The sequence below is a fragment of the Oncorhynchus clarkii genome, chromosome 20 (genome assembly GCF_045791955.1).
Source record: "Oncorhynchus clarkii lewisi isolate Uvic-CL-2024 chromosome 20, UVic_Ocla_1.0, whole genome shotgun sequence".
NCBI classification, from domain to species: Eukaryota; Metazoa; Chordata; class Actinopteri; order Salmoniformes; family Salmonidae; genus Oncorhynchus; species Oncorhynchus clarkii.
In genome coordinates this window covers 48,004,447-48,023,114 of record NC_092166.1, presented here as the reverse complement: position 1 = coordinate 48,023,114, position 18,668 = coordinate 48,004,447, and the positions used below count along the sequence as shown (strand labels likewise).

The following is an 18,668-nucleotide window of genomic DNA, read 5'->3' as shown; positions in this document are numbered from 1 at the left end:
AGGGAGGGAATGAAAGAGTGAGTGAAGTCAGGAGCGCCATTGAAGAACTGCACAACAGATCTCTAGAGTGAGGCCTTATTTCTGTCCAGATAAAACTTTGCTAATGACACTCAAGTATAACAGGTTTTATTGTAACATGAAACCGCAGTGCAAAAATGATATTCAACACATAAGTGTAACCCGTAGCTCTATACTATATACTATATGGTTTCTTCCAGAATAAATATTGACAGCATATGCATAACCAAGGTAGCAGTTTGGAGTATATGGGAATTTGAAAGCTTGTTCTATTGCCAACATGACTGGCTGATTCTAAAATACGATTTTACAGTGTTAGGCTTTCACAATGCAATTCCAAGAAGCAAATTGTAATTTGTGAGCATAGAATGCATCTGCATTCAGATGTGTAAGTCCGCTGCAAATTCTCTTCACAATACAACAAAGACAGGCTCCTTCTATATACCTTTACACTGCATATTACATGAGTTTAATGATATGTAAATGTGAAGCGCACATTTGAACTCACAGGTGTTTGGCTGGCTTGTATGACATCAAAGGGGTATTTATTATCGTTCAAAATACATCGAGTCCTCATAGTTTACAGCATTTCCCTCATTTCCCAACAAAACATCTGCCGAAGTTGCCCAATTAGCAGGAGGGAAGGGGCAACTTCTTGTCACGCACGGTGCTCAAATTTAGAACGGCTGTCAGTCAAAAGCCATGCAGATCTGAAGCGGAGAACCTGAGCGCTGACATTGTATATAGCATGTTACTGTACAGACACTGCGTTCCAATTTAGGCACTTATCAAATCTGATTTGTTACATGCGCCAAATACAACAAATACTCCTTACCGTGAAATGCTTACTTACAAGCCCTTAATTAACCAACAATGCAGTTAAGAAAATATTTATAAAAGAGTAACAATAAGAGACGGTGGCAGAAACACTATATACAAAATAAGTACATAATCAGAGTCCAAATCTGCCATTTTCAACCCTGTATATGGGTAGGAGTGTAAAGGGCTACACATACTGTATCATAAGGAGGAAGTACCAGCAAGATAACCTATTTATAATTATCTGAAGTTGTAATCAAAAATGAGGAAGCACATACCAAGACGGTAAGACAGAATTAATTTACATTACTGATAGAGGCATTAAAAAGTTCATACTGTCAGTTGTGGACTTTCCAATGACTCCTCATCATTGAACAAAATTATTTGTTTCATCTTGCTTCTCTTAAAACTAAAAGTGTGACAAAAACCAGAACAATGGATGAAAACTAGGAGCAATACTTTGGCATGTCACCTCATGACGAAGGCCACTCTTATGGTGGTGGTTGAGCACTGGTTACAACAGACTGCATCACAAGGTGTTGTGTTCAAGAAGTGATAGAAGTGGTGGTGCTCCTGGTTTTGGGAGCTTACCTATCTGCCTGCGGTGAACCACGCTGGGGGGAGACTGGGGAGTCTCAGGCTCTGGAGGTGGAGAGGTCAATCCATTCACACAAGCTGGGCCAGACCCTAGTAATGACTCATCGGGGTCAGCCAGTTCCTCAAGGTGTGGCTTATAGATGTCATCCTCAGAGATCCAGGAGTGGGAATGCTGAGAAAGGGAAGACGGGTTTTACTTAGTGATGATTGGTGGCTAATTGAGAAAATTCTGAAATTGAATTGTTGTTTCAGCTTATAACCATATAAATCCACAAATTATTTATAATTGCACAAAAACTTTGCACAATATCACTGCAAAAGGTCAAGGAGAACTCAAAGAACTTAAGGTCAGGTCAACCACACGACGAGTGAGTCAGACTGAGTCTGATGAAGGGAATGAGAGGGAGACCGAGAGAAAAAAAAAAACCAAGAGATTCAAATTACCGTGATTGAGTCTGTAGACATCCTCCTGCTATGCACACTGGTAGTAAGGCATAGGTTTGTGTGGGCTGAAGGCGCCAAGGTGCTCTTAGCGGAATCTTCTGTCTTTTTCTCCTGTGGCGTCTCTGTGACAGGCAGGTGAGGAGTTATCGCTGTTCTCTCCACACAGTCACTGTGACTGGAGGGCACTTCAGTGTGCGAGTACACTTCGGAAGGGACATGGGTCTTAGTGGACGGCTCCTCCTGGTCTGACCCCACTGAAGCAGGGTTAGAGGAGCCAGCGAGGGGTATGAATGGCCCCTGGGCCTCGCCGTCTGAGCCGCTGGAGGCCGTATTCTCTGAGAGGTGGTCTGCACCCGGAGTGGAAACGTACAAATCCTTGTGCATGGAGTCCTGACTGAAGTTGGCACTCTCCCTGAAGTCTGCCAGATCACTGCAGTTACAGAAAGTAGGAAATGTCAGAGGTCAACAGAAATCCCCAAATGAAACAAGGGACAACATGTTATCTAAGTATTTAACTCATTTCTGTACACATCATTAATTGAAGCATGTTGCTTACATCACCTTTTTTGGATAAAAACATCTGCTAAATGTCTTAATGGTTTGGAGATTAACACCATGGCTGTGATTCAAAGGGCCTTAATTCTTCAGACAGGCACACTGACCCACACTCACGACTTACTCTTTAAGAGGCCTCTTGGCATTGACATCGTTCTCCAGTCCGGCAGAGATCTCCAGTTCACATGGCCAGGGATCCTTGTCTGGGCTCTTGGGGTCTGAGCTTAGACTGGAGGAGAGCTGAGATGACCCTGTGGTGTCCAGGCTCAAATTAGAAGAATTCAGAGGGGTCCTACCCCCTGAGACTCCACCAATCACCCTCCCTAGCACCCCTGCCCCCACATGCTGCACTTCGACCGTATCCGACCCGCCGGACGACAGTGACACCGTATCCCAAGAATCCTTGTGTTTGGTGAGACTGGGAAGGTCGACAGCGTCGGCCTGGGTGGTGGGGCAGAGGCCGGCCAGAGCCAGTGGGGTGGTGGTCCACTCATTGAGCACGGCTGACTTGTACGAAAGGTTGAAAACCAGGGAGGCCAGGCCCTGGATATAACTGAGCAGCACCTCACGCTCCTCAGGGTCCAGGAGCAGGGCGGAGGGCTGGTAGTAGGCCTGCAGGTTGGAGCCCTCACGGAACAGGGAGGCCAAGTAGCACTCCATCAGGCCGTGGTTGAGGGCCAGCCGCAGCCAAGCCCGGCAGCGACCCACCTCCGTACCCACAAAGCTCAGCTTCTCCAGCTCCGTGATCACGTCACTGAGGGGGCCAGGAGGAGACATTACAGAGAATTGATTTATGTACAGTAAACATACTACAACAATACACATCTACAGCAAGCTACACCATCTGATCTTAAACCTTTACTAATTGTCATTCTGCTTAACCACTAAAAACAGGGTATATGCAGGGTCCATGAAGTTTCATTTAAAGACTAAGACATTTTTAATGCAATTAAGGTCTGCATGCCACACACACACCTGCTAATATTCCTCTCCAGAAAGGAGCCCATGTGGGCAAGAATTATTATTAGAATTATTTTCTTAGGGCTGGCTCATATTATCAAGGTGTACCATTTTAGCAATGTAAATTCTCCTGTAGCCCAACGGATGTTGTAGCATAGTGGGTGGCTAGATGGCTGAACAGCACTTTTCAAATCAGATGTGTCAGCGCTACACCACTTGATATTGTTTAGCCTAATAACATATATCGACACAAAGCTTTAAAAAAAAAAGTGGAGGTGCTGTTTTTTTTTGGACCGATTTGCCTAATGATTTGTCAACTTGCGCACAATCCTTGACATCCCAGAGCTGCTGCTGGCTCTTCTGCGTGTCTTGACCAGTCAGTCACGGAAAGTCGCATGTGGGGCACAACACGCGAAGCTCAAGGCGCGCTTTCTCCTTTCCTCCGGTATTTATTTAGCAAGCGTGATAACACAGACACAAGCAAAAACTCTTAAATAAATGTAGCAGCCTATATACACCTAAACATTAGTGATCTGACATTCTGTATGGCATGGAAACAAGAATATATTTCAGTCTGATCAACTGTAGACTACTAACAGCAGCAGCTGCAGTCTAGCCTACTATGCGCCCTGACCCTCTAGCCCATTTGTTAGAGAAAATGTGAATAATAACACGTAACTTGTAAAGCGCTTTTCTCACAGCTAAAGGCGCTGAAGAAAATATGGAATAATAAAAACAACCCTAACACGGAACATTGAAAGCAGACAATCAAAGCCATATACTGGTGTCTTCAGACCCGGTGGACAGGAGAACAGAATTAACATTGGTCCTTGAAAGCTTTTCTGAACAGCTCAGTCTTTAGCTGAGCCTTGAACGAGGCCAGAGACTCTGCAGCCCTGACACAATGGGATCAAATTTGGTTTATATTCAAATGTGGGCTGACTTGGCGACCTAGACTTTTTCAATCCAAAATGATTAACTAGAATGAATCAATAAACTCAATAGCTGACATGGACTGTGAGTTAATGTTTAATTAGGCCTACAGTTGCATAGGGCAGGACTACACGACGCAAACCTGCATAAAGCAAGCTCTCCCCTATGAGTTTTATTGTCCAATCATGTTGCATTCTCTGTGCATAGGAAACACCCCAGTCCTTCTCTAAAATATAATTAATATGAACAAGTACAAGGTTCCTGCAGTTCGACAGGGTTCTCATCCTCCCCAAGGCCAGGAGTTTTTTTTTTCTCTAAACCATGTGACCGGATTAGATAAAAAAAATCCAGGTCTCATCATAACCCATATTCAACCATTTTAAAAACAGATCATGTCATACCGTATAAGGCAGAGTTTACTTTATTAGGTTACCAGATCAAGAAAAACTACAGGCACCAGATTTTATTTTCTTGCCACAACACTCTGGGACCTGTAGTGCCAAGTATTTAAAACACCCGGAGTAATTACATGATATTGCTACCAAAGGTGTTCTTACAGCTGTGAGTCTTTCTGGGTAAGACTAAGAGCTTCGCACCCTTGGATTGTACAATATCTGCACATTATTATGTACAACTCTGTCAAGCTGGTTGTTGATAATTGCTAGACAGTAATTTTCAAGTCTTGCCATTGATTTTCAAGGTGATTTAAATCAAAACTGTAACTAGACCCCACAAGAACATTCACGGTCTTCTTGGTAAGCAACCAGTGTACAAAACATTAGGAACAGCTGCTTGTTCCATGACACAAACTTACCAGATGAAAGCTATGATCCCTTATTGATGTCACCAGTTAAATCCACTTCAAAAATCAGTGTAGCTGAAGGGGGGGGGGGGGGGGGGGGGGGGGCCTCGAGACACACTGTGTGACATTCAGAGGGTGACTGGGCAAGATAATAGATTTAAGCGCCTTTGAACAGGGTATGTATGGTAGGAGCTACCAGGCACATCTGTTTGAATGTGTCAAGAACTGCAACACTACTGGGTTTTCCATGCTCAAGAATGGTCCAACACTCAAAAGACATCCAACCAACATTTATGGGAGGCATTGAAGTCAACATTAGCTAGCATCCCTGTGGCATGCTTTCAACACCTTGAGTCCCTGCCCCAACTAATTGAGGCTCTTCGGAGGGCAAAAGGGGGTGCAACTCAGTGTATATTTGGCCTCGTTTTAGGTTATTGTCCTGCTGAAAGGTGAATTTGTCTCCCAGTGTCTGTTGGAAAGCAGACTGAAGCAGGTTTTCCTCTAGGATTTTGCCTTTGCTTAGCGCTATTCGGATGACAAGCATATCCATAACATGATGCAGCCACCACCATGCTTGAAAATATGAAGAGTGGTACTCAGTGATGGGTTGTTGGATTTGCCCAAACATAACGCTTTGTATTCAGGACATAAAGTTAACTTCTCTGCAGTTTTCGCTTTAGTGTCTTATTACAAACAGGATGCATGTTGTTTTAGAATATTTTTATTCTGTACTGGCTTATTTTGCTCTGTCATTTAGGTTAGTATTGTGGAGTAACTACAATGAACAAAAATAAATGCAACATGTATAATTTGTCTCATTTTTCATGAGCTGAAATAAAAAAAATCCCAGAAATTTTCCATGCGCACAAAACTCTTATTTCCCTCAAATTAAGTGCACAAATGTGTTTACATCCCTGTTAGTGAGCATTTGCCCTTTGCCAAGATAATCCATCCATCTGACCGGTGTGGCATATCAAGAATCTGATTAAACAGCATTATCATTACACAGGTCCACCTTGTGCTGGGGACAGTAAAAGGCCAATCTAAAATTAGCAGTTTTGTCACAAAATGCCACAGGTGTCTCAAGTTGAGGGAGCGTGTAATTGTCATGCTGACTGTAGTATTATCAACCAGAGCTGTTGCCAGAGAATTTTATGTTAATTTCGCTACCATAAGCAGCCTCCAACATCGTTTTAGAGAATTTGGTAGTATGTCCAACCGGCCTCACAACCACACCACTTAAGCTTATTCACCTGCAGGATCGTATGAGACCAGCCGTCTGGACAGCTGATGAAACAGGAGTATTTGTCTGTAATAAAGCCTTTTTGTGGGGAAAAAAAAACCTCATCCTGATTGGCTGGGCCTGGCTCCCTAGTGGGTAAGCCTGTGCCCTCCCAGGCCCAGCCATGGCTGCACCCCTGCCCAATCATGCAAAATCTATAGATTAGGGTCTAATGAATTTAATTAAAATCGACTGATTTCCTTAGATGAATTGTAACTCAGTAAAACCATTGTTGCGTTAATATTTTTGTTTAGTATACTTCCTATCCAACAACTGAGTTAGGAAGGACGCCTGTATCTTTGTAGTGACTGGGTTTATTGATATACCATCTAAAGTGTCATTAATACCTTCATAATGCTCAAAGGGATATTCAATGTCTGCTTTTTCATTTTTACCCATCTACCAATAGGTGCCCTTTGCGAGGCACTGGAAAACTTTCCCCGTCTTTGTGGTTGAATCTGTGTTTGAAATTTGCTGCTTGACTAAGTGGCCTTAGAGATAATTGTATGTGTGGGGTACAGAGATAAGGAAGTCATTCAGAAAAATCATGTTAAACACTATTATTGCAAACAGAGTGAGTCCATGAAACTTATTAAGCACATTTTTACTCCTAGTCTTGCCGTAACAAAGGAGTTGAATACTTATTGACTCAAGACATTTCAGCTTTTAATTTAATTAATTAATTTGGAAAACTTTCAAAAAACATAATTCCACTTTAACATTATGGGGTATTATGTGTGGGCCAGTAACCAAAAAAGTCTAAATGTAATCCATTTTAAATTCAGGCTGTAACACAATGTGGAAAAAGTCAAGGGGTATGAATACTTTCGGAAGGCACTGCACTTTCATTGCAGAAATCAGGTTAATGCACATTAACCAAATAATGGTTTTAGAACAAAAACATTTGCAGGAACGTTGTGTAGCCTAATCAGCGATGTAAGCAAAATTGTTTCGGTAAGAGGGCAATGTCGGGGTCAGAAATGTAGTGTTGTCTTTCAGATTGTATAGGCTACCGTGCTCTCTCCTCTGGCAACAGCCCGTCCAATCATGGGACCTATGTGTATAAAGCATTTTTTTAGGGTGTTCTAAGCCAAGTGTAGCAGGTTGTGAAACAACGCCTCCACTCCGAGAATGAGAACAGGAAATGACTAATACATGCATTAACAGAAATTCATGTAACCAAATGACAGAGATAAACAGTACATTTACAAGGCTTAATGGTGACATACGTAATGGGGAATTTCTAGAAATAAAAAAGGGCAAACAATTTACAAAATTAAACTAATGTGCAAGAATTAGCGGGAGACAACGGAGCGCATTCTAGAGAGCAGAGTGTACGCATTCTGAAGAGCCTCGTGTACGCATTCTGGAGAGCCTCGTGTACGCATTCTGGAGAGACGAGTGTACGCATTCTGGAGAGCCTCGTGTACGCATTCTGGAGAGCCTCGTGTACGCATTCTGGAGAGACGAGTGTACGCATTCTGGAGAGACGAGTGTACGCATTCTGGAGAGCCGCGCCATATCTTAGCCGGACAACCTTCCCCTTCTTGTGTCAACCATTTCAAATTATATTCAAGATGCATTATCTTAAAACATATATTTCAGATGCTTTTCACTGACAGCCACAACTCAATAAATAAGCTAGGCTTATTGCCACACACTGCTGAAATTGCAGGCTTCCCAAATAGGCATAAGCCTAAGCGCTTGTGATTTAAAACAATCCATTTATTTTTGTTTTGTAAGCTAATGATCCTCTGTGGCTAATTCATGCTCTCTGGTGAAGTCTTTTCAATAATTTTTGTTTAGACAGTAGTTTTGGCAAAACATCAATTTACTTTAGGGGAAGCCAGCATTCGACCACTTTCTTTCGTACTTTCTTTCCAATTTGCAAGTGGTCTATACCAGAGAGCTGAATATAACGACGAGAGGCTCATGTCTCCGCCCTAACAATGGAAGTCGTTGTCCCAAAGCAGAAAGGCAGGAAACAAAGTTCAGGTCTGCATATTAAGCCCATAGAAATTAGAAGTCGACCGATTAATCGGCATGCCCGATTAATTAGGACGGATTTCAAGTTTCCATAACAATCGGTGATCAGCATTTTTGGACGGCGATTATGGCCGATTACATTGCACTCCACGAGGAGACTGCGTGGCAAGCTGACCACCTGTTATGCGAGTGCAGCAACGAGCCAAGGTAATTCATTATTATCAATAATTCATTGATGTTACATTTTTGTATTTTTTTTGCTGTGGTTGTGACAATCAAGTAGCAGCACAATATAACGGAAACACTGTAGTCATGTCCATCACATGTTTAAGAACGTTGAAAACCTTTCTTAAATTCAGTTTAGACTCATTAAGGCCTTTAAATTAGATCAATGAATTTATGACTTTAACAACGCACTGACACCCTGTGTAAATGTGATTTGTTGTACGCACTTATTGCATCAGAGGATATAAACATCCCATTATCTCAACTTCAACTTGTCATGCTTACAGCAACTGTCACAGACAGACTGATCGCACCTACAGAAAGACTTTCATACTCAAATGCTATCTCACTAAAGTGATTGAGGGTAGAGACACTGCATTAGAGAGGTTTGTAGGGTTATCTGTAGGAGAAAGTGTAATTCCTAGTGTACAGCTCCAGGCTTCCACCCACCGGTGAGTGACCGTCTTGAGAAGGCTCCAGAACACAGGTTGGGGGAGGGGTCCCCGGGACCCCCCTTTCCTGCCATGTCCTCCGGACTTGGAGCGGACATATTTGCTCTTGATGCCGTGGATAAAGACGGCCTCCAGAGAAGAGCACAGCAGGTTGGCGTCGCCATCCTCGCTGGTTACCACGGCATCGGTCATCACGTAGCGCTTCTGCAGAGCCTTGAGTGACCACGCCAACTTCTCTTTGATCCACTAAAAAAAAATGGCGAGATGGGTTAAATCAAAATGGATATATATAGTACTCCGTTTACTTCCTTTCAGCTTCCCTTTCACTAAGGCAACTACAATCATTCTCATTTTAAATGTCAGCCTATTTATGTGGAAATCAATGTAGTCATAGGTACATTACATAACCTCTGCCTGAATACTCAAAAAGGTGAAAGGCAGTGGGACATTACATTGCTTCCATTATGGCATCAATCAGATCAAACATTTTGTCACGATGACAAGGATCGACCGACGGCCTTGGGTCAAAAAGTTGTGCAATAAAGGTGGTAGGGAGCAATATAGTTTATGGGCATTAAATGATAAACGCAGCATCATATATGATGCAAAATGCTTCATACCAGCTGTACTTTGAAAGTTCTACATCTTGAAAACTTGATGGGTGACAAGCAAACATTTTTGGGACTATAACAACGGACCAATAAAACAAATAGTTTTGGGTGGAGTTTCCCTTTAACATACAGGTGTGACCATTTTACTCACATATGCACCATATTATTTTGCTGTGCGACCTGCGCCTAGGAATAAAAATACAAATCATTCAGCCAGGTGATAATTGTTGCAATGATTACTTTACTGTACCACAGCCTCTGAGTGCCATCTGAGCGCAGATTCATTAATCACGATTGTAATATTAAAAGAAAACTGCTTATTACCTCAAATATTGTGCTCCTAAATGTCTGCCAACACTAACTTTTTCCACTGGTGGCATTGGTGCTATCACCTTTTTCAGTTGGTGGCACAAGCACATGGTTTGGTCTGCTGTAACCAAGGCAGGTGGCTACTTTGAATCTCAAATATAAAATATTTTTATATAAAACACTTTTCTGGTTAGTACATGATTCCATGTGTGTTATTGCATATGTTGTCTTCACTATCATTCTACAATGTAGAAAATAGTACAAATTAAAAAAAAACTGGAATGAGTAGGTGTGTCCAAACTTGACTGGTACTGTACATTTTCTTCATATCAGGTTTCTTTAGACCCTTCTAAAATAAATAATGGATTCATTGTGAAGGTGTAGAATATATTACATGGATTTATTAGACTTGTAGATGTTCCAAAGGTCTGCATCAGTGGCTTGTAGACTACGGGTGGAAGCCAGAGCTGTATTCGAAAACTCATAATAACCGCACTATTTGCAACGTAAATGGAGTATGCTTATTGGTCATAGTATGATATAGTTAGTACGCCAAAAGTTCCCGGATGTCGTACTAAATTCACCTAAATCTAAAGTATATAAGCAGTGGACACTATTTCCGTGCTTTTAGGGCCCATAATACAATTGTTCAGAAAATGGGTAGGGTTTCAAAACATTGTCAGATTTCAAGAAAATATGCAGCTGAAGTCTAACGAGAGCAGATACAAATTCATTGCTTTAACTATACATGGCAAAAATTAAGAAAATGTTGAGCAATGTATTATAGTGAATTCAAATGAGTTACGTTATGTTGGCTGACAATTTGTTTTCTCTCCTTACGAACTGCATATCATTACAGCAGTATGTACCAGTATGTTTGCTAGCTACCTAACGTTAGTTGGCTACTAATACACTGAACTTGTCAGGCAGTATATTAACTAAACTCCTCGCACTGTCAACTGTGTTTATTTTCAGCAAATGTGTAAATATTTGTACGAACATAAGATTCAACAACTGAGATATAAGCTGAACAAGTTCCACAGACATGTGACTAACAGAAATTGAATAATGTGTCCCTGAACAAAGGGGCGGGGGTCAAAATCAAAAGTAAGTCAGTATCTGGTGTGGCCACCAGCTGCATTAAGTACTGCAGTGCATCTCCTCCTCATGGACTGCACCAGATTTGCCAGTTCTTGCTGTGTACTGCAGTACTTACCACACCAAGGCACCTGCAAGTTCCCGGACATTTCTGGGGGGGGGAATGGCCCTAGCCCTCACAATCTGTTCCAACAGGTCCCAGACGTGCTCAAGGAAATTGAGATCCGGGCTCTTCGCTGGCCATCGCAAAACACTGACATTCCTGTCTTGCAGGAAATCACGCACAGAACAAGCAGTATGGCTGGTGGCATTGTCATGCTGAAGGGTCATGTCAGGATGAGCCTGCAGGAAGGGTACCACATGAGGGAGGAGGATGTCTTCCCTGTAACGCACAGTGTTGAGATTGCCTGCAATGACAACAAGCTCAGTCAGATGATGCTGTGACACACCACCCCAGACCATGACGGACACTCCACCTCCAAAACGATCCCGCTCCAGAGTACAGACCTCGGTGTAACACTCGTTCCTTCGACAATAAACGCAAATCCGACCATCACCCCTGGTGAGACAAATCCACAGCTTGTCAATGAAGCACTTTTTTCCCAGTCCTGTCTGGTCCAGCGACCATGGGTTTGTGCCCATAGGCGACGTTGTTGCCGGTGATGTCTTGTGAGGACCTGCCTTACAACAGGCCTACAAGCCCTCAGTCCAGCCTCTCTCAGCGCTGATGGAGGGATTTTGCTTTCCTGGTATAACTCGGGCAGTTGTTGTTGCCGCCATCCCGTACCTGTCCCGCAGGTGTGATGTTCAGATGTACACATCCTGTGCAGGTGTTGTTACACGTGGTTTGCCACTGCGAAGACAATCAGCTATCCTTCCTGTCTCCCTGTAGCGCTGTCTTAGGCGTCTCACAGTACAGACATTGCAATTTATTGCACTAGCCACATCTGCAGTCCTCATGCCTCCTTGAAGCATGCCTAAGGCACATTCACACAGATGAGCAGGGACCCTGGGCATCTTTCTTTTGGTGTTTATCAGAGTCAGTAGAAAGGCCTCTTTAGTTTTCATAACTGTGACCTTAATTGCAGTTAGTGTCTTAACTACCGTTCCACAGGTGCATGTTCATTATTTGTTTATGGTTCATTGAACAAGCATGGGAAACAGTGTTTAAACCCTTTACAATTAAGATCTGTAAAGTTATTTGGATTTTTACTAATTATCTTTGAAAGACAGGGTCCTGAAAAAGGGACGTTTCTTTTTTTGCTGAGTTTATATGCTAACTACAATGTTTATTGACTTGATAATTCACGTCATTCTTAGCTAAGTGGTATAGTCAGTCGTATGCTCTCAATGGACATGGTTAATTCTGGTAATCTACTCTGATTTCAGAGTACTCTCGTCTGAGTGTGCCAGAGCGCAGAATAACTTGAGTTTACGAATGCTCAATGGTTGAATATAGCCGACGTCAATAAACGTTGGGGGAAAAAAAGCGTAATTAAATTGTTGCCAGCAGCAGTTACCAACGCTGTGGATAACATAAAAACAGCTCTGCTAGGCGAGTAAAATGGTCAGAGTGAGGGGTGCGCTCATTTGTGTCTGGAACTAGTAAGCTAGCCAACGTTAGCTTAGGAGCTTGACTGCCGTTTTGAGGTCAGAACGCTCGGACAACCCTAAACCTCAGCCAGAGCGTCCAGTGTGGGCGCTCTGAACATTCCGAGAGCGAAACACTCGATTTACGAACGCCCAGAGTGCACTCTAGATTGAATTTACGAACACACCCAAAAACATAAAATGTCTAGCTAGTCATTTGTTGTGCCAACAAGCTAGCAAGAGGTTGCATAGCAACAGCATCAACTTCCAGTATATACAGTGCCTGGCGAAAGTATTCGGCCCCCTTGAACTTTGCGACCTTTTGCCACATTTCAGGCTTCAAACATAAAGATATAAAACTGTATTTTTTTGTGAAGAATCAACAACAAGTGGGACACAATCATGAAGTGGAACGACATTTATTGGATATTTCAAACTTTTTTAACAAATCAAAAACTGAAAAATTGGGTGTGCAAAATTATTCAGCCCCTTTACTTTCAGTGCAGCAAACTCTCTCCAGAAGTTCAGTGAGGATCTCTGAATGATCCAATGTTGATCTAAATGACTAATGATGATAAATACAATCCACCTGTGTGTAATCAAGTCTCCGTATAAATGCACCTGCACTGTGGTCCGTTAAAAGCGCAGAGAGCATCATGAAGAACAAGGAACACACCAGGCAGGTCCGAGATACTGTTGTGAAGAAGTTTAAAGCCGGATTTGGATACAAAATGATTTCCCAAGCTTTAAACATCCCAAGGAGCACTGTGCAAGCGATAATATTGAAATGGAAGGAGTATCAGACCACTGCAAATCTACCAAGACCTGGCCGTCCCTCTAAACTTTCAGCTCATACAAGGAGAAGACTGATCAGAGATGCAGCCAAGAGGCCCATGATCACTCTGGATGAACTGCAGAGATCTACAGCTGAGGTGGGAGACTCTGTCCATAGGACAACAATCAGTCGTATATTGCACAAATCTGGCCTTTATGGAAGAGTGGCAAGAAGAAAGCCATTTCTTAAAGATATCCATAAAACGTGTCGTTTAAAGTTTGCCACAAGCCACCTGGGAGACACACCAAACATGTGGAAGAAGGTGCTCTGGTCAGATGAAACCAAAATTGAACTTTTTGGCAACAATGCAAAACGTTATGTTTGGCGTAAAAGCAACACAGCTCATCACCCTGAACACACCATGCCCACTGTCAAACATGGTGGTGGCAGCATCATGGTTTGGGCCTGCTTTTCTTCAGCAGGGACAGGGAAGATGGTTAAAATTGATGGGAAGATGGATGGAGCCAAATACAGGACCATTCTGGAAGAAAACCTGATGGAGTCTGCAAAAGACCTGAGACTGGGACGGAGATTTGTCTTCCAACAAGACAATGATCCAAAACATAAAGCAAAATCTACAATGGAATCAAAAATAAACATATCCAGGTGTTAGAATGGCCAAGTCAAAGTCCAGACCTGAATCCAATCGAGAATCTGTGGAAAGAACTGAAAACTGCTGTTCACAAATGCTCTCCATCCAACCTCACTGAGCTCGAGCTGTTTTGCAAGGAGGAATGGGAAAAAATGTCAGTCTCTCGATGTGCAAAACTGATAGAGACATACCCCATGCGACTTACAGCTGTAATCGCAGCAAAAGGTGGCGCTACAAAGTATTAACTTAAGGGGGCTGAATAATTTTGCACGCCCAATGTTTCAGTTTTTGATTTGTTAAAAAAGTTTGAAATATCCAATAAATGTCGTTCCACTTCATGATTGTGTCCCACTTGTTGTTGATTCTTCACAAAAAAATACAGTTTTATATCTTTATGTTTGAAGCCTGAAATGTGGCAAAAGGTTGCAAAGTTCAAGGGGGCCGAATACTTTCGCAAGGCACTGTAGGCAAAGCGCTAGTAAACTCAACTGAAAGGATACCCTTCGTTTACAGTATACTAAAATAATCTAAAAGTATATAGTAAGTTAGCATGGGTATTCAAACACAGCTCAGGAGTAGCTAAATGTGTTTGTTAATTAACGGTCACTTACTGTGAGACCGGCAGTTATTTGCTTGACAATCACCGGCTAACAAAATTTCATGAACGCCACAGCACTAAGTAGGCTAACATTCCACAGGCCACAATCAACAGCCTGATCAACTCTATACGAAGATGTGTCAGGCTGCATGAGGCAAATGGTGGCCACACCACACACAAACTGGTCTTCTGATCCACGTCCCTACCTTTTCTTATGGCATCTGTGACCAACAGATGCCTATCTGTATTCCCAAGTCATGTGAAATCCATAGATTAGTGTCTATTGAATTTATTTCAATTGACCCTTTTCATTATATGAACTGTAACTCAGTAAAATCTTTGAAAGTGTGGCATGTTGCGATTATTTTTGTTTGGTATAATTTGGACCATGCACAGGCTACACTCATTTTGGAGTAGAATGTCCTTTTAAAAAGACACCAGAACTGAGCTTCTCAGTCCCACTGTTAGACATTTTGCAAGAGGAAACACTGCAAGTCTGTACAGTGGAGTATAGTACACATTACAGTAGCGCACAGTATAATGCACTGTAATGTACTCTACCATGCTGTCCAAGCGTGTGAAATTTAGGGTGTTTCAGATTTGGTCCAGACTAACAAAATGTGTTTGTTTGGGGGCGGAGCTCATTACAATAATAGCCTGTGTATATAATAATACCCAACTTTGCAGAAGGACAGGTCCACTGCACATTTTGCCCTTTGTGTGCCTATTCAGGGTTACATGACCATGAAGAGAATGATATAGCCATAATTATGCATTTCTGTATAGCACAGATCAAGGACCTGTGATGTAATTATGTTACCATAATTCCATTACCGAATGTAAATCCACTTCACCTACTGTAGTTCAATAACCAAAATATATGCATTTTTTTTTTTCAAGGTGTCATGTCATAGCTGACACCCAATTCTTTCTGCAGATATCTTTGAATCTTGATTCAGAGCAGATATGACAGTTTTGGGAAAATGTGGTCAAATAAAAAAAAAATTCAACTGAGGAAGATTTTACTATAATTCTGTTACCAAACTTCGCATCTGCAGTTCTTCCAGTAAATGTGTATTTGTAAAGTGTTCTGTGTAAATTCTTCAAAGAAACTTTGAAAATCAACAGGTTTTGTTTGGCATACATTTCAAAGTGAAAAATCTGAATCAATGCGTAATGCAGCCATGTGTTACTCAAACACTAACAAAGTAGGCCCTATCTGTGAAAGATATCTGATCAACTTTTCAGTGTTAAGTGGATTATTGGATTAGGCAGGCCATTTACAGTAAAGGAGGTTGAGCCTACCTGCTTGACGTCTTCTGTCTCTGGCCCCGTATCTGGGGTCTGTGTGGCTAGCATCGTGCCTCCAGGGATGTGTTTCTCTCACATCTCGCTGTGACATACACATAAGATATCCCCTGTGGTTATACTGGCAAAAACAAGCTGAACCAAGAATAACTCACTGAAAAATACATCAGTCAGTTCTGCAATTCCCAGCCCCCTTTCTTCGCAATGTAGGTGACACTTGACATAGTGCTTTCAGAAAGTGTTTTAGACTTTTTTGCAAAATAAAATAAAAATACAATATCACATTTACATAAGTATTCAGACCCTTTACTCAGTACGTTGTTGAAGCACCTTTGGTAGCCTCGAGACTTCTGGATATGGAACTACAAGCTTGGCACCTGTATTTGGAGAATTTCTCCCATTCTTCTCTGCAGATCCTCTCAAGCTCTGTCAGGTTGGATGGGGAGTGTCGCTGCATAGCTATTTTCAGGTCTCTAGAGATATTAGATCAGATTCAAGTAAAGGCTCTGGCTGGGCCACTGAAGGACAATGAGACTTGTCCCGAAGCCACATCTGGGGTTTCTTGGCTGTGTGGTCATTGTCCTGTTGGAAGGTGAACCTTTGATCCAGTCTAAGGTCCTGAGCGCTCTGGAGCGGGTTTTCATCAAGGATCTCTGTACTTTTCTCAGTTCAGTTTCCCTCAATCCTGACTAGTCTCAGTCCCTGCCGCTGAAAAACATCCCAACAGCATGATGCTGCCACCACCATGCTTCACCGTAGGGATGGTATTGGCCAGGTGATGAGCAGTGCCTGGTTTCCTCCAGATGTAACACTTAGCATTCAGGCCAAAGAGTTCAATATTGGTTTCATCAGACCAGAGAATATTGTTTATCATGGTCAGTCTTTTAGGTGCCTTTTGGCAAACTCCGAGCGGGCTGTCATGTGCATTTTACTGAGGAGTGGCTTCCGTCTGGCCACTCTACCATAAAGGCCTGATTGGTGGAGTGCTGCAGAGATGGTTGTCCTTCTGGAAGGTTCTTCCATCTCCACAGAGGAACTCTGGAGCTCTGTCAGTGACCATCGAGTTCTTGGTCACCCCCTGACCAAGGCCCTTCTCCCCTGAATGCTCAGTTTGGCTGGGTGGCCAACTCTACGAAGAGTATCGGTGGTTCCAAACTTCTCCCATTTAAGAATGATGGAGGCCAGTGTGTTCTTGGGGACCTTCAAAGCTGCATAATTGTTTTTGGTACCCTTCCTTGACACAATCCTGTCTCGGAGCGTATACCCTGCCGTAGCCTAGTGGTTAGAGCATTGGACTAGTAACCAGAAGGTTGCAAGTTCAAACCCCTGAGCTGACAAGGTACAAATCTGTCGTTCTGCCCCTGAACAGGCAGTTAACCCACTGTTCCTAGGCCGTCATTGAAAATAAGAATTTGTTCTTAACTGACTTGCCTAGTTAAATAAAGGTAAAATAAAAAATGGCTTGGTTTTGCTCTGACATGCACTGTCAACTGTGGGACCTTATATATAGACAGTGTGTTCCAAATCATGTTCAATCAATTGAATTTACCACAGGTGGACTCCAATCAAGTTGTAGAAACATCAAGGATGTTCAATGGAAACAGGATGCACCTGAGCTCAATTTCATAGCAAAGGGTCTGAATACTTATGTAAATATATTTTATACATTCACCAAACTCTAAACCTGTTTTTGCTTTGTCATTATGGGGTACTGTAGATTGAGGGAAAACAATCTTTTTTTTAGAATAAGGCTGTAATGTAACAAAATGTGGTAAAAGTTAATGGGTCTGAACACTTTCTGAACGCACTGTATTTAAAGTAATCAAACGCAGACTAAAGGGCTGTGACATTCGTTGACATTAAAAATAATACATCTGCATTTTCGGTTTAAACTGAAGTAGCCTATCAGTAAGTGGACACTTCAGAGTTTAGGCCTAGACATTAAATCAGACGGTCTGCTGATGTTTTTGTTGATGGCAAAATATGTAGCCACAGAGCAAAAATGACACCGGTTCACTTCCTGAAAGAACTGGAAAACGGAACGTCCAGTAGTACTCGTACTCATGAGACCATTACCGTGTGTGTGCGCGTCAAAAGCTGTGGCTTGATCATTGGATCCCTTGCTGTGTCCATCTAGCTACGTTAACTACAGTAGTGCACAAAAACAACACTACTTTCTTATTCCTAAAACTCAATGCCCAATGTTTACGTCTCCAAGTCAGCTTGAGAACGCCCGGAATTGTCGTCTTAAAGATATGTCAGTAAAAAGCTAAATATATATACATACATACAAACAAAACGATGTATATTTGCCAAGAAATATAGATAAAAACATAAGTAACATCGCGTATCTAAGATAGCTACATACCGTGTGATTGAGTTGGGCTACCGGCGTCGTTAGTTAGCTATGTTTGAAAAGAAAAGAAGCGATACAATACTTTTTCCCCCACCGCTTTGTTGTTCTTGTTTGACTCCTACATGGACAGCAACATTGTCTCATGCTGTCATTTCTTTCACACGTACATTCCCGAGTCTGACACGGAAAGAACAGTCGGCTCGGACGTGTCTTCGATCTTCAACCAACGTTAACTCAGATTCAGGTTCAACTCAATGAGATGCATCACGGGATATTCTTTTTTTTTTCTTCTGTGGGT

General features: G+C 42.3%; 1 protein-coding gene across 3 annotated transcripts in view; it reads right to left on the bottom strand.

Annotated features, from left to right (window-relative positions):
• LOC139376445 (putative pleckstrin homology domain-containing family M member 1P) overlaps positions 1 to 18,623 on the bottom strand; it is a 29,390-nt gene extending 10,767 nt beyond the window's left edge. The window contains exons 1-6 of one of the 3 annotated variants that reach the window (XM_071119057.1): positions 18,453 to 18,623; positions 16,012 to 16,099; positions 9,072 to 9,319; positions 2,558 to 3,187; positions 1,879 to 2,308; positions 1,429 to 1,606 (exon numbers count right to left, since the gene is read on the bottom strand). In XM_071119057.1, coding sequence (XP_070975158.1) covers positions 1,429 to 1,606; positions 1,879 to 2,308; positions 2,558 to 3,187; positions 9,072 to 9,319; positions 16,012 to 16,065 — 1,540 coding nt within the window. In that variant the 5' untranslated portion in view covers positions 16,066 to 16,099; positions 18,453 to 18,623. The remainder of the gene's footprint in view (positions 1 to 1,428; positions 1,607 to 1,878; positions 2,309 to 2,557; positions 3,188 to 9,071; positions 9,320 to 16,011; positions 16,100 to 18,452) is intronic. The other 2 variants (XM_071119058.1, XM_071119059.1) reach the window with 2 other exon arrangements.
• Between the last annotated feature and the right edge of the window lie 45 nt (positions 18,624 to 18,668).